The following is a 14,287-nucleotide window of genomic DNA, read 5'->3' as shown; positions in this document are numbered from 1 at the left end:
TAATCAGACATCTCTCATTGACAGAATAGAAGAGATGTAAAGATGCATAATGCAGATTAAATTCCATCCTGCTGTGCAAAAATCTCATCGTCTTGACAGCTTCCATGTGCATTAGAATAACAGTATTAAATGTACATTGATTTTTTTATTTTTGTGGGTTGACAATCAGTGTCGGGCTGCAACTAATGATTATTTTCATTATTAATTAATCTGACGATTCACGAGTCAAGGATGACATCTTTTAATGTCTTATTAAAACAGTCCAAAACCCAAAGATATTTAGTTAACTATCATGTATGACAAAGAAATTCATTAAATCATATCATTTGAGAAGCCAAAAGCAGCAAATGTTTGGGCATTTTGCTTAAAAAATGACAATTATTCGATTATCAAAATAGTTGCCATTATGTCTCTGTCCATCAACTAAACGATTAATCAACTAATCGTTGCAGCACTAAGTTAGTGCCCAAATCCTCTTGAAATTAGCAAAAAAGACAGTTGTTACTTCTTGTCTATGTTAGAAAATAATCATGAAAGAAGAATATACTCTGAATATACTCCAGCAAGTTCTTAATTTAGAACAACGTATTAGGTTTTCCATGTCCACAGAAATCCATACAGCGTGTTACAGTATAATTAACAGCAAATTCCTCCCCATTTCTCTGCCCCTGTCTCAGACCCATCATACCTGGAGCCAGCGGATGTTCGTCAGCAGCTTAGTCATTACCAGCTGGCCTCCCGCAGTCAAATGTCTTCCGGCTCAACACCTGGTGGCTCTACAGTGGCTGACAATCGACCAGACGGCGTCCTCACTTGCGAGTTCTGTGAGTTCAGCTCTGGATACATGCAGAGCCTGCGCCGGCACTACAGGGACCGCCATGGTGGCAAGAAGCTCTTCAAGTGCAAAGACTGTTCCTTTTTCACCTGCTACAAGTAAGGAAACGCTTTTAGTTGACAAAAAAAATATTGATATTTTATACATGAGTATTCACCTGTACAAAAAAATAGTAGTTAAATGATCCCTCTTTCTGTCCTTGACTCCTTCTCAGGAATACCTTCACCATGCATGTGGAGGCTGGTCACAACAACAACGCACCTGAGGACCTCCCAAAAGACCTGCGCTGCCCTCTCTGCCTCTACCACACCAAACACAAGAGCAATATGATTGACCACATTGTCCTGCACAGAGGTACGCATCATGCAAAATGGCACCAGGGACGCAGAAAGCTGTACTTTTAAAGGAATAGTTTGACATTTTTGAGAGGAAACTATCAGTTTTGCTCTCATGTCTGTATGGTAAATATCAAACTACAGCCTGCAGCCATTAGCTTAGCTTAGCATAAGGACTAGAACATATCAGAGACTGGACTGGAGATATCATCACTGTCAGAAATTATCGATATCTTCGACTCTGAAATTAAAAGTTGGAGGAAAGTTGGAGAATGTTTTTTCTCTCTCAGTTGCTTGAGATTACAGTTTGAACTATATGAATGCAGCATGGCAACTTGTTATTTTTGTACTTCCATTTTTATACAGATTAATTACATTAATTTTTTACCTTTAGAGGTGCTGATAGGTATATTTTATTAATGTTGCCATTAATGAGCCATGCCATGCCTGCTTTCAGTCTCTGTGCTAAGCTAAGCTAAGCTAACTCTTGGTTCCAGTTTCATATTTGCTGTACAGATATAAGAGTTGTATTGATCTTCTTGTCTAACTCTTGGAATAAGCATATTTGCTATCACAGTCAAGTGAAAACCTCATAACCCTGTAAAACATATTTTCAAACATATTTCCTGAATGGCTGAAAAACTGAACACTAAATTTTTTCAACAACCTTGCTGTGCGTCTTGTGTTCCAGTATATGAAATATAGACATAATAATAACACAAGTTATAAAAATAGTACAAAAATGAAGCTATTCAATGAAGGCTTTGCTTGTAAGAGACAGTTCATCAGAACTTAAAATGAAAGGTTAAAGTACCAGTATGTAAGATTTAGCGACATCTAGTGGAAAGGACTTGGCAGAAATGGAATCTAATATTCATAAGTATGTTTTAATTAGTGTATAATCCTATGAAAATAAGATTCGTTGTCATTACCTTAGAATGAGCCCTTTATATCTACATAGGGAGCGGGTCCTCTTCCATGGAGGCCGCCATGTTGCACCGCCATGTTTCTACAGTAGCCCAGAACGGACAAACCAAACACTGGCTCTCGAGAGGGCCTTTCACATTTTTCATTAGTTTCACAGCCACCAGAAGTTCTCCTACCCACTTTAAAGGGAAGGGGTAGGTGAGGTGTATTCATTTGGTTGCAATCTGTAACCTCACCGCTTGGTGTCACTAAATTTTATACACTGGTCCTTTAAAAGCAAGCACAGAGGGATGGAACTGCTCTGATGTTTGACAAAACTTTTTTGGGTAGTTTTTATTAGGCTATTTTCAGTTATCTAGAGGAAATGTTTGCGATGAAACAGAGAAAATATCAAAACCACCAAACAGTAACAGCTACTGTGATTACCTTGTTTCCTTTACAGCTGTCTGTACGTGTTTGTGTGTGTTCTGCTGTGTTGATGCTCTTCTTCTTCCCCTTTCCCCTGCTCTCCTCTTGTTTCCCTTCCCTCTCTCCAACCTAATAATCCATAACAACCTTCTCCTCTTCCTCCATCAGAGGAGCGTGTGGCTCCACTGGAGGTGAGCCGCTCCAAGCTGTCACGCCACCTTCAGGGCCTGGTGTTCCGTTGCCACAAATGCACCTTTACATGCTCCAGTGACCAGGCCCTGCAGCTGCACCTGCAGAAGCATGCTGAGATCAAACCCTACCAGTGCCAGCTCTGCTATTATGACAGCAGTCGACGGAGCCAGCTAGAGGAGCATCTTCGCCTTGAGCACAAGGTCAGTTGAGTCCACATGTGTAACTAAATGTAAACTGATATACTTTATGTAACATGTTTAGACAATTATAGCATGACATGTTTAAATACACTATAAGGCCTTAGCATTAGGAGATCGCATATTATGCTAAATCCCATTTTACTCCTAAACTCCTAAATAAAACTTACTGACTATAAAAAAGATCTAACATCTTGAAAACATATGAAAAGAACTGATGCATGTCCTAAAAGAAACTATCTTTACAGTCAGGCAAGTAAAAAAAGTTTTGTCTTATGCCACCAAAGTGCAGTGGAACTCTTTTAATACAGCGGCATAGAAAGGGAACCTACAGGCAAAAAGTATTAAAACGGAGTCATAACTGTCCAAATGGAGAGTTTAGAGCAGCTTAACTACTTACTGTGTGTCAGTTAAAATATAATTGAGCTATTCCCAGTATCTATATGGGAATACTGCAGCTGTTTCACAGTGAAAACCAAATCAACCCACATTAGATTAAGACAGGCAGGAAAGAAAAATCCTGTTAATGCTTCAACTGTCATTTATTTTGCATGTGATATTATTTTTTTGAACATGCGTAATAAAACTTTATTAGATGAGAAATCTTTATTATATTCCAATTACAGTGGGCCACAGTATTTTTGTGATAAAGTTATTCTTTTTCAATACTGGAGGTTAGAGTGACAGCAACAAATCATCAGCCTCTACATACATCTGTAACACTGAACGTAGATTATTCTAACATAACCGTACAAACCTAATACTCTTGTCTATCCATGTACATCATGGCATTCATCAACTGCACAACAAAGGCTCTTCTTTGCTCCTCTGGTCTTTAAAGTTTCCCCTCCTCTACTTGTCTATCCTGGATGGCACATTGGGTAAGACAGACAGTAGTAAAAAAAAAAAAAAAAGTGTTATAAGTGCCATAAACTACCATAGAAAAACAATACAGACCATATCTTTATGGTGGTATGAACATTTGTATACAGTCACAGATAAATCTGGGTTATATAGATTAATTTAACTTTCTCCAGCGCCTTGGGCAAGGGGTCAATTGTATTTTCCTACACACCATTGGTTTTAGCTACAGAGAGTTCCAGAGTCTCTGAGCCATGAAGTTAAGTTGGAGCGTCTCTGTTCCTCCTTGTCTTATTTTTCTAAGCAAACTTCTTCCTTTTAGCGTCCTTGAATGTGAATATTTATGGAAGAGATTTATTCAAATGACAGATAACATTGCTACACAAGCTTATAAAGCCAAAATTAAACTGCATATTGCATCTTGACAGATAAGGAGATAAAAATATCAGAGAAATGGCTGCTGAATGATACAGTGGAATAAGATGACTTGCTGCATACATATCAGATTGCTTGAGACTCAGTATATTCTAAACATATCCAGGAGAGAAAAGTCTCTCAGTCTCCCTGAACGAGGATAATTCATGAGTTGATCTCAGAAGGCAGATGGTATTTTAGGAGTTTATAGTACATTAAACTTAAAAGGGCACCCGGTTATCGTTTCTCATTCTTTACAGATCGTTGTTTTTTGCCCAACTGTTACTTGTTACTTAAAACAGGAATAGGTGGGTACAGGTAATGGGTGAATGGATGAACGGGTACTTTATACAGTATATAATGAAAACAGATAATAAAAGATAAGAGATAAGAAAATAATTCATTCATAGACAGATAAAGTCAAATGTTGCAAATCAAAGAATACTAAAATAATTGTTTTGAGGTACATTTATTGGCACACAACAGATCAAGACAACTCCGCCACCAATAATCAGTGAGTGTACGTTTCTGAAAAGAAATGTGAAATCAGATTTCTTTTATCAGTTGGATGTGGAAAGGTCTTTTACTTATGAACAGGCGGCACCTTTTCAGATCATTTCTTACCGTGTATAGCAGTACATCACAATACATTCAATTAAATGTGGTTCTCTCAGCGCATTAACAGGGAGTGAAGCACCCTCCTCATTCAAGCCGTCATTTAGCACAGAAATGTTGCTCCTCAAGATGTTTGGGAGATAAAGGTAAAAAAAAAGGATAGATACTTGAGCATGACAGTGCCTTAAAGCACTTGAGCCATGTTTTAAAAGCTTTAAATCATTCATTATCCACTACATAAAGCAATCATTTAGCACTCACGGAGCCCTGAGTTGTGGGTCTTAATTGCACACCAGGCAGTAGATTAATTTTATTTTCTTGCCACTGGAATTAATAAATATATGATTACTTTCAAAAAGCCGGCCAACCCAGTTGTTTTAGCACTGTAGGCTACTATAAATTTCATTAATGGCAATTTTTTTGCTCCAGAACATAAAACTATAATTGAAAAACCATTTACTTATTTTTAATATGGTTTTAATTGTGTGTATGGGCAGGATATTCATTTGTGTTACAATGAATGAACATAGATCAGAGAAACATAGCTACTATACCAAACACCCAAGCAGAAACAACAACTTTAATATCTCAACACTGTTGTGAAATCTGCATAAAGAGGCTCCAGAATTTACATTGTATGTATTATTCTAGAGGTTCTCTGGTAAATTATTTAATATAAATATGGTAAATAACAAACATTCAGCTTAAAAAGACTTTAAGACTTATGAAACAATCCTGTTTTTGATCAGGTTATCCGTAACTTTGAGCTGATGGGCCGGGTCAACCTGGACCAGCTGGAGATGATAAAGGGACAAGGGAGCAGCACAGAGGACGAAGAAGAGAGAGAAATTATGGATTTGGTGGTAGATGGAAAAGTTGCTGCAGAGGAGGAGGAGGAGGAGGATGAAGGAATGGAAATTACAGAGAACATGATGGAGGAACAGAGAGAGGTGGATGACGAAGAGATAGACAACAACATCAAAGAAGAAGAGGAGGAGGAGGAAGAAGAAGAAGATGAAGTCAAGGAGGTAGAAGAAGAAAAGCCCGCCATACAAGGTGAATATCTACCCTCACTCATCCTTACACTGTTGTCAGATAGACCAGCGGTCCCCAAACCTTTTTAGACCACAGCACCCATTCATAAGAAAAATTTGATCATGGAACCCCCCCCACCACAATGGTTGTTGTGTTACTATGACAACTGGGAACCATGAGTACCATTAGCTGTAATGTTACTGCATATTAAACGTTATTGCTCGATTTTGATATTTATTGCTTATTACTTCTGTTTTTATATATTTGAAAACATTGTAATTGATTTAACAGGGTGAAACAATAATAAAAATGCACAATAAATACACAATAAATGTTGAATGACTAAAAATCGTCCAACACCCCACTTTGGGAACCACTGAGATAGACAGTGTCCATATCCAAAGGAGACGTTCAGAGCTATGTAAACAGATAATACCACATTATATTAACAAATCCAATAGTTGTTGTACACTTAAAATAAACATGAAACAATGATCAGGGCATATTTGTTCCCAAAACATCACAGACACAATGAATGCTAATGAGCAAAAGAGGATACTCCTAATCCTGTGTGTCAGTAACTGTTGTAAAACAATTTTCTCTCTGCTTGGCTCTACAGTATCAGAAAGTTTGAATCCTACATTAGATCAGATTGTCAAATACAACTACAGTAAAAATCCCTTAAAACTATTCGAACAGTATATTTTGCCTCAGTAAAAGATCAATGTTCGGTGGTAAATACTCTAAGAGCAAACACACATTTCACACCTAGACAGTCAAGGTAAACAGAGAACACTACTGGGTACTGTTTGGCTGCCATACCATATGAGTCTACTGCACAACTGAAAACCTACTGGGATTACACTGTAAATTGTTATCTGCTGAAAAGCCATTTTCTCTGGTGTTCTCGGTTATTTCATATCAAATTGTGATCTTTGTGGAAAAACCTCATGTGTCTCTTTTTAAGCCAGATAAATGTGCCCAGAAGTAAGAAAACAAACATTCTTTCAGAATATCGTTTATCTTGGAAGTCCCATAACATACATACGTATGCTTTGTAATGTGTTTTAGCTGTTCTGCTTGAACACAGCTTGTCTCCTAAAATAGCCATAAGTTTATAATTCACTGAATATACATGGTCACTAGCGAAAAGTAGATTTAATACTAATATGTACTGATCCTCCTTGGTCTACATAGCCAGAATTTCTAATATATTAAGCATTTTTACTCAGTGATTAATGTATAATTACTTGTGGAATATGAATTGCATGACAATAAATAAACTATAGCAGTAAATATGTCATATTGTAACAAATAGGAAACCTATGAAGTTACTATTCTAAGAATAAACAATCATTTAAATTCTGTTTTCCCAGGGGTCCTTGCATCTCCCACCAGCAGTAGCAGCAGCAGTAGCTCTGGGCCGAGCGGTGCAGAGAAGCGTCTTCCCTGTGAGTTCTGTGGCCGCTGCTTCACCAACAGCTTCGAGTGGGAACGTCATGTCCTTCGACATGGCATGTTAGTATTTTTTTTCATTTTCCCCTTTCTCCTCTTCTGTACTCTCTTTTTGTGTGTGAGCCTATCTCTCCCCAGCCAATCCTGTCATGCACACCATAATTACAAAATAGCATAATTTCAGTGCAATTAAGAAATTGAATAAAAATAAATAAAAATCTTAAAGAAAGGAATAAAAAATAAGAATAATAAGAATAAAAACAAATGCCTTACTACCCTTTGTTTCCATTCTTGCCATGGGGAACAACAACAACAACAACAGCTGGTCAGCAGATCCCAAATTTGAACAGGAGTGTAATTACTGACAAGGTCGACAATGTGGGATGAGGCAAGGCCAATCAGTGCCTTCAAGACAAGCAGTAGGATTTTAAAATCAATTCTGAACATCACAGTTAACCAGTGCAAGGAGGCGAGAAATGTGCTCATATTTTCTACTTCTTATAAGAACCCTAGTGGACGTATTCTGTACAAGCTGGAGGCGGTTAATCGGTTACTGGGGCAATCCAGCAAATAGTGAGTTACAGGATTTGTGCATCACTGAATGAAAGAAAGGATCTAATATTGATGATGCTCCTTAGCAAGACAGATAGCTGACTTAGTAATAGTGCTAAGTGTAAAGACATTCAATTCAGATCACCCTTAGGACCAAACACCATCACTTTTGTTTTATCACCATTCAACATCACAAAGTTACTACACATCCAGACCCTTATGTCTGCAAGACATGTTGTGATTGAGGTAACCGAGGAGAGGTCTGATGGATTCATGGACAAATATATCTGTGTATCGTCAGTATAACAATGAAAAGAAATATTGTTGCGACTCAATGATAGCATGTAGTTTGAGAACAGTAAAGACCAAGAATAGACCCCTGCTGAACCCCACAGGTAATATTTGCATTGCTAGGTTGAGACATTCTCAGTAGTGTACAGCAGTCCCAGTTGCACCTACTCAATGATTTAGTTGATCAATTAATATGCTGTGACTGTAAAGGATCTTAAGTATAGAATAGACCACTTTCTTAAATACATTAGCAAGAAAGGGCAATCTAGATATGGGTCTAAAATGATTAAAATTCGTTTTTTTTTTTCAGCAGTGGTTGAACAAGGGCTGATTTAAAAATAGTAGGAACAGCTCCTGAGGATAAAGACTTATTTAATGTTGATAAAATATCAGATGCAAAAATAGGAGAAACTGTTTTAAAAGTCTAATGGGTAAAACATCTAAAACAGAAGAGGAAGATTTCATGCCATTAATCGTCCTCAATAGGTCAGACTGAGATATGAGACTAAACGAATTAAAAACCTGAGATGCCTCACTGTATGGTAAGATAAACAGAGATGGCAAGATTAGTGCTCTAATGCTGGCAACTTTCTCAGCAAAAAAAGGACAAAAATGTCTCACATCTCTCAGTGCCAGAGACTTCATAGGAACAAGGAGGGTGGTGAATAAGAAAGAGAGTTTATAGTCTTAAATAGTAACTTGGGGATTTGTGAATTTGCGTCAGTGAGCTGTGAGAAGTATTTTGTCCTTTCCTCCTTTACCATAGTCCTCTTTATCTCTATACAATATACCCTTTGAGGTTAGTCTTGATTTGGCAAATCATCCAGGTTGTGCATTCAGACTTGGAAATTATGATTCTTAATACACAGTTAATTTTTTATTACTGTATATCTGCTCATTTCTAATCAAGCCCCCTCTGTCATTTGGCTTGTGTTTAGTCGTATCTCATCACATTTTAAAAGCACAATTTTCATTCTCTGCTTCATTTTTTTTAGGATGGTCAACAACAGTCGAATGGACAGCAGCACCACCTCAGCAATAGAGGCCTCAGCTCCATCTTCCACCGGCTCCTCTGTCTTGATGGACACAGGATTGGACCTGTCCAGCAACACAAAAGAGGAAGGGAACCCTGCGGATCCATCACAGAGAAGTCAAAGCCAGTATATGGAAGACAAAGAAATGCTTGACACCAAAAAGGATCAACAGTTTGGTTGAACAGATTGTGGCCTCTCTGGATATTGTGCTAGAAAATGATAAAACTGGGTAGGATCAGCACTGAGTTGGATGTTTAAAATAGGACGTTAAAGGAAACAAAAATATTGAAACTGAAAAAAAGTGACTTCTTATGAGTTGGCGCATTATTAGATTTTAGGTGTTACATATATAAGTATTAGGTTGTGCTGCATAAAACGGCTGAGCTCTTTAAATGGGCGGTCCCCTAGGACAGATCTTAATATATTGGTAACCAATAGTGAACAGAACTCTTTATTGCTGACATTCTGGTCAAATCTACAGTGAAAGATCCCACCTAGATAAAACTAAACTATTTATAAAGAATGTTGTCCAAAACGATGAACTAAATTTAGCATTTTATTATTTGAAGCACCTTTTACACTCCCCCTTATACTCCAAAACAGGGGTACTGTAAACTTACCCAAAAGAAACACATACGATATGAAAGCATTTACAACTATGGCCCACTGTAGAGCTACCTTTTCTTGTTTCTTGTTGAAATTTGAGATTTTTTCCATCATATCCTTGTGTTAAATGTGTAGAAGTTTTCCTTGAGGACGAGTCGCACCTTAACTATTTTTAGTAAAATCCCGTTTTCTTCATTCGTAGAAATACTGACAATTTACCCCAATGTTTGTAGCAAATTGCTATATTTTAGGTCCCTTAATATTATACTACGTATAAGCCTTCAGCCTGTGGCACCCTTAGCATTTTGACTGTACTGTTTCATTGTTCAGTTATTTCACTGATGAAATCGTGGAAATAATGGGATTAGTTGAAATCTACCTTCCCCATGTAATACATTATGTTGTTTGTAGTCCAGGTTATCAATATCATAGTTAACCTGTGCCCTCAGCGGATTTATATAACAACAGAAGTATGTTTAATGTGTCATGACTGAAACCATACGATAAAGGTGTCCGTTAAGCTGAGAATAATAAGGGTTAGCCTGGAACAGGACTACAGATTTAATCAATAGTGGCATCATGACCAAAAAGAGAGAGATTACACTTGTCTTTTCAGTGCAAAAACTGTGTATGGATGTGCTAGAATCCAGCTCTCTCCATGTACTGTATGTGTATCCATACATGACAATGAAAACCCCTGAAAACTTGGTTTTAAAACTTAATTTTCTATAATATGAGATATTCAGGATTTCCTGATTGGTGCACAGAAGCCACCTCAAATCAGTCAGAGGAGCTGAAACACCATAGACAGAAATCAGAAGAAAAATTATTCCAATTTATTGGGTCTGGCTCACTGGATTACATTGTGTACAGAATCGGACCATACTATGTACTGAAGTGTTGATCACCATTGCTCAGTGTTGAAGCCAGTGCCTAAGTGCCTTAAAATGCAGTTCCTCTAATGGCCACCATATGGCTTTGAGAAAACTCCAACTGTTTTGAAGTTACTAGGAAAACACCCAACTTCTCTCTCAAAATAGAAAGTTGCATTTGACAAAATTAGAATAAAAAAAGACATATTTTCTCACTTCCTTCTATAGTTCCGTTTTATGTGCCCAGATTCTGTATCCATCTCTAATTTCCTGTATATAAAAGTAGTGAATGGAATTAAGTTTGGTGGTGCTTACAGCATTGAAAATAATACATTTTAAGAATTCAACATCTCAGTCCAGAGGCAGTGTCTCATTACTGTGGATGATCTACAGGTTTCATACTCTCTACTGAAGAAATAGTCTCTATGAATGCTGTGAGCGCCACAAATGAGATTCCATGCTAAAGGGGGTATGTTTGGAAGTATATTTGCTTGATTGACAGGTGTCTCGGCCTTTCACAGTCAGCCCTGGTGATTACCATAACTCCATACAGGTTATGCCACATTGTCCAAATTTGGATGACAGGCTGACATCAAGCATTTAACTCATATCTAGCCTTCAAAACGTCCCCTCAGAAACATATGGCTGATGCCACGGACTAACAGTCTATGGTTCAGTTTTGACGTGATCGGATACACTGAAAAGACAAGTGTAACCTGGGCAGAAAGCTTTGAAACCATTTTTTTTCCCCCCACATATATAAAGTATATGTGCCACTGGGACTGTAATGTGAAGATTGAATTTTTAAAGGTGTCAAATCCCCCAACTTAAACCCCTTTAAATTCTTATCCTGTATCGACACAACTGTCATAGCCTGCATTTGTCTTCTTCTTTTTAGACAAAGTTATCATTGTTGATGTTGACAAAAGGCAGAGATTGTATTTGTTGCAAGTTGCTGCTTGAATGCCCTTAAGCCTTATAAGAAATGAATAGCAATTAAGTCAAATTTATGTCAAAATTCCAACATGACCAATAAGCAACGTTAAACAGTTCGAAATGAAATGGCTGATAACTACAATATGAAATTTGTAGAGAAACACAATAAATTGTTATTGTGTTCTTGGTACCAAAATATTTACTACGCCTGCTGTGTTTGCTGCTGCTGTGATTGTCTTTCCTGAGCGTTGAACCATTGATGGAAATGGGAAATCTGGGTTTGGACAATAGAATTTTAGAATTGGAGTTCTATGGGTGGATCCCAGGTAAACTACATGTTTGCAGCCATGTATAGAAAACAAAACTACTCGTTAAGTGTTTGAACTGTGGTGTTTCAGAAAGGATACTTTAACCCTTTTTTCCTTTAGGTGTTCTCATAAAAAAAGAAAAAAATAGAAAAAAAAGAAATCTAAAGATGATAGATAACCCTTAGGGGCTTTTTGAGTCCCCAATCCAACATTATTACGCTGTTGTACAATGTCTGGCTACAATGAAAAATATCTCCTTTTTGTACTGTAATGGGAACGAGCAGATAGGAAGAGCAGTGTGGTTGTACCATATTTAAACACGTAAAAGCCAATGATGCAGTTCCCTACTAATTAATGGCCAGGGCGTTATTTGTGAAAAGGAAAAACATTGCAAAGAAAGACACAAGAAAAAAAAATAGTTGCGTTGGGAGCGTTTACCTTAACTGCTTGGTCCTCTGGGCTCGGTCACCAACTGGGTTTCCAGTCAACCTGTAGATCCCTCTGAGATCTAGCTCACTCATGTCCAGTCTCCCATCTGACACTCCAGTATCTTCTAACCATGACCAGTAAGGGCAGCAGCTCTCTTGCTCCAAGTAGGCCTGCCCATAGTCTACCCACTCAACAATAGGTGGGAATGTAGCAGCCCTGCCATGCTCTTCAATCCTTATTGTACCTTAAAAACAGGTTGAGTTGGTGCTGAACCTCAAAGCCCCCTTTTTCTGTTTTACAGAACCAGCTTGTAGCTTTTTGAAAGTAAAACTGTTGTTGTAGAAATAAGCTTTGTAAGGCAGCTTGTCGCCCAGCTTGAAAGCCCAGTGTAAAAACCGGATGATAAATTGGGACAATCTGGGTAATGAAGCTGTCAACCCAAAATTGTTTGTTGTTCTGTGATCATTTTAATAGAAACTGACTATGAATCCCTCACTGTGTGCAGTCTTTAGACTGTAATATTCCCAATTTACCCAAAGTTAAGTCCCTGCTGACAACACACTGGATACTTGTATATATGTTTAGTTTGTTTCCGATGCATTTCTCTTTTCAGACTGTTGTCTCCATAGTTTGACACTAGAATCTCTCCTTCTTGCCTTTCTTCCCATATAAATCTGATTACCTGATGGTGGGTTGTGATGTTGCCTAGGATGATTGTTTACAATTTTATTCCATTTATCTCTGGATATTCTGTAAATATTGTAATTCATTGTCTTTTTTTAACTTGATAATAAAGTTATCAGATAACGGTTAATTGGGTTTTTCTCTCTGTAAACACAATTTCTCCTTAAGGCCTCTAAAATGTTACTTTTCCTTGCTTAACACTAAGATATTAACTGAGCTATATGTGATCACTCAAATATAGAAATGTGGGAACATGATGTACTTTTACCTTGTAAAATAACTTTATGTTTTCTGCAGACTTGATACACTTGATATCACGCATATCACTTCCTCATTTGTGACATAGAACTTCTGCTGCCCTCTAAATCAGTGAATTATGCATATCAGCACAGATGTCAAAGTATTAAAATTCCCTGATAAGCAAGCTTCCTGAATAGCAAATTAAGAAAAAAGGTTTAAGTGAAGTGCTTCCTATTTCAAGGACAAGGATTTTTCTGAAGTGTGATCACAACAACTTCATACTTAAACAAACAATTGTTGTCAAATTGACTGGAGAATGACGAGGTCTACTGCATGTCATTTCTTGGGTTGGGGTTCAAATTTTAAATTACTTGAAGCTAATGTAGAATTTGAATATCATGAAGAAGAGACCTTGGCACCATTTACTCCAGTGTATTTATACAAATACCCAAACTGTGGAGAAATCTATCTCTGGATGGCAGAACATGAAGGACAGTGTTGGCATTGCTGCTCTGTCCTGGTCATAAATGAAAAACAAATATGACATATGTAGGTAGTTAGTCAGCTACAGTATGCCAGTGTTTGAAAGCTGTGAGGAATTGAACAGGGAAGAAACACCTGAATTTCACTATTGGATCGTTTATCTCACTAAAATCCCATTCTTTTCTCAAATCTCTTTCTCTCTTTGTACAAAAATGATAATTTAGGAATCCAGTCTTGAGCAGATCTTTGGGCAATATACAATATGTTTAGCCATGCTAGGCTAGGCTAGACCAACTATTGGATGAATTACCATTGCCAAATTTGATACAGATATCCATGGTGCCCAGAGTGCATTTGGTGATCCACTGACTTTCAGTCTATAGCTTCACCGGCAGGTCTACATTTTCATTTATTCTTTGAAATATCTCAACATCTACAGAATGGATTGGCTCAAAATTTTGTACAGACGCTCCTAATTCCCCAGATGATGTATCCTAATCTTTTAGTGCCACCATGAGGTTAACATTTGTGAATTTTTAAGAAACAATGTGATTGTTGGACATGACAATTTAATTCAG

General features: G+C 37.5%; 1 protein-coding gene across 2 annotated transcripts in view; it reads left to right on the top strand.

Moving 5' to 3' along the window:
• The window catches only part of znf462 (zinc finger protein 462), a 50,344-nt gene extending 37,228 nt beyond the window's left edge, over window positions 1-13,116 (top strand). For both annotated transcript variants that reach the window (XM_067575081.1, XM_067575082.1), the window contains exons 8-13: window positions 678-933; window positions 1,050-1,189; window positions 2,674-2,897; window positions 5,534-5,840; window positions 7,196-7,337; window positions 9,113-13,116. In XM_067575081.1, coding sequence (XP_067431182.1) covers window positions 678-933; window positions 1,050-1,189; window positions 2,674-2,897; window positions 5,534-5,840; window positions 7,196-7,337; window positions 9,113-9,332 — 1,289 coding nt within the window. In that variant the 3' untranslated portion in view covers window positions 9,333-13,116. The remainder of the gene's footprint in view (window positions 1-677; window positions 934-1,049; window positions 1,190-2,673; window positions 2,898-5,533; window positions 5,841-7,195; window positions 7,338-9,112) is intronic.
• The last annotated feature ends 1,171 nt before the right edge of the window (window positions 13,117-14,287 follow it).

This window comes from Thunnus thynnus, chromosome 19, assembly GCF_963924715.1.
Source record: "Thunnus thynnus chromosome 19, fThuThy2.1, whole genome shotgun sequence".
Classification (NCBI taxonomy): Eukaryota; Metazoa; Chordata; class Actinopteri; order Scombriformes; family Scombridae; genus Thunnus; species Thunnus thynnus.
The sequence above is the reverse complement of the archived record's forward strand: the minus strand, read 5'-3'. Positions and strand labels throughout refer to the sequence as shown.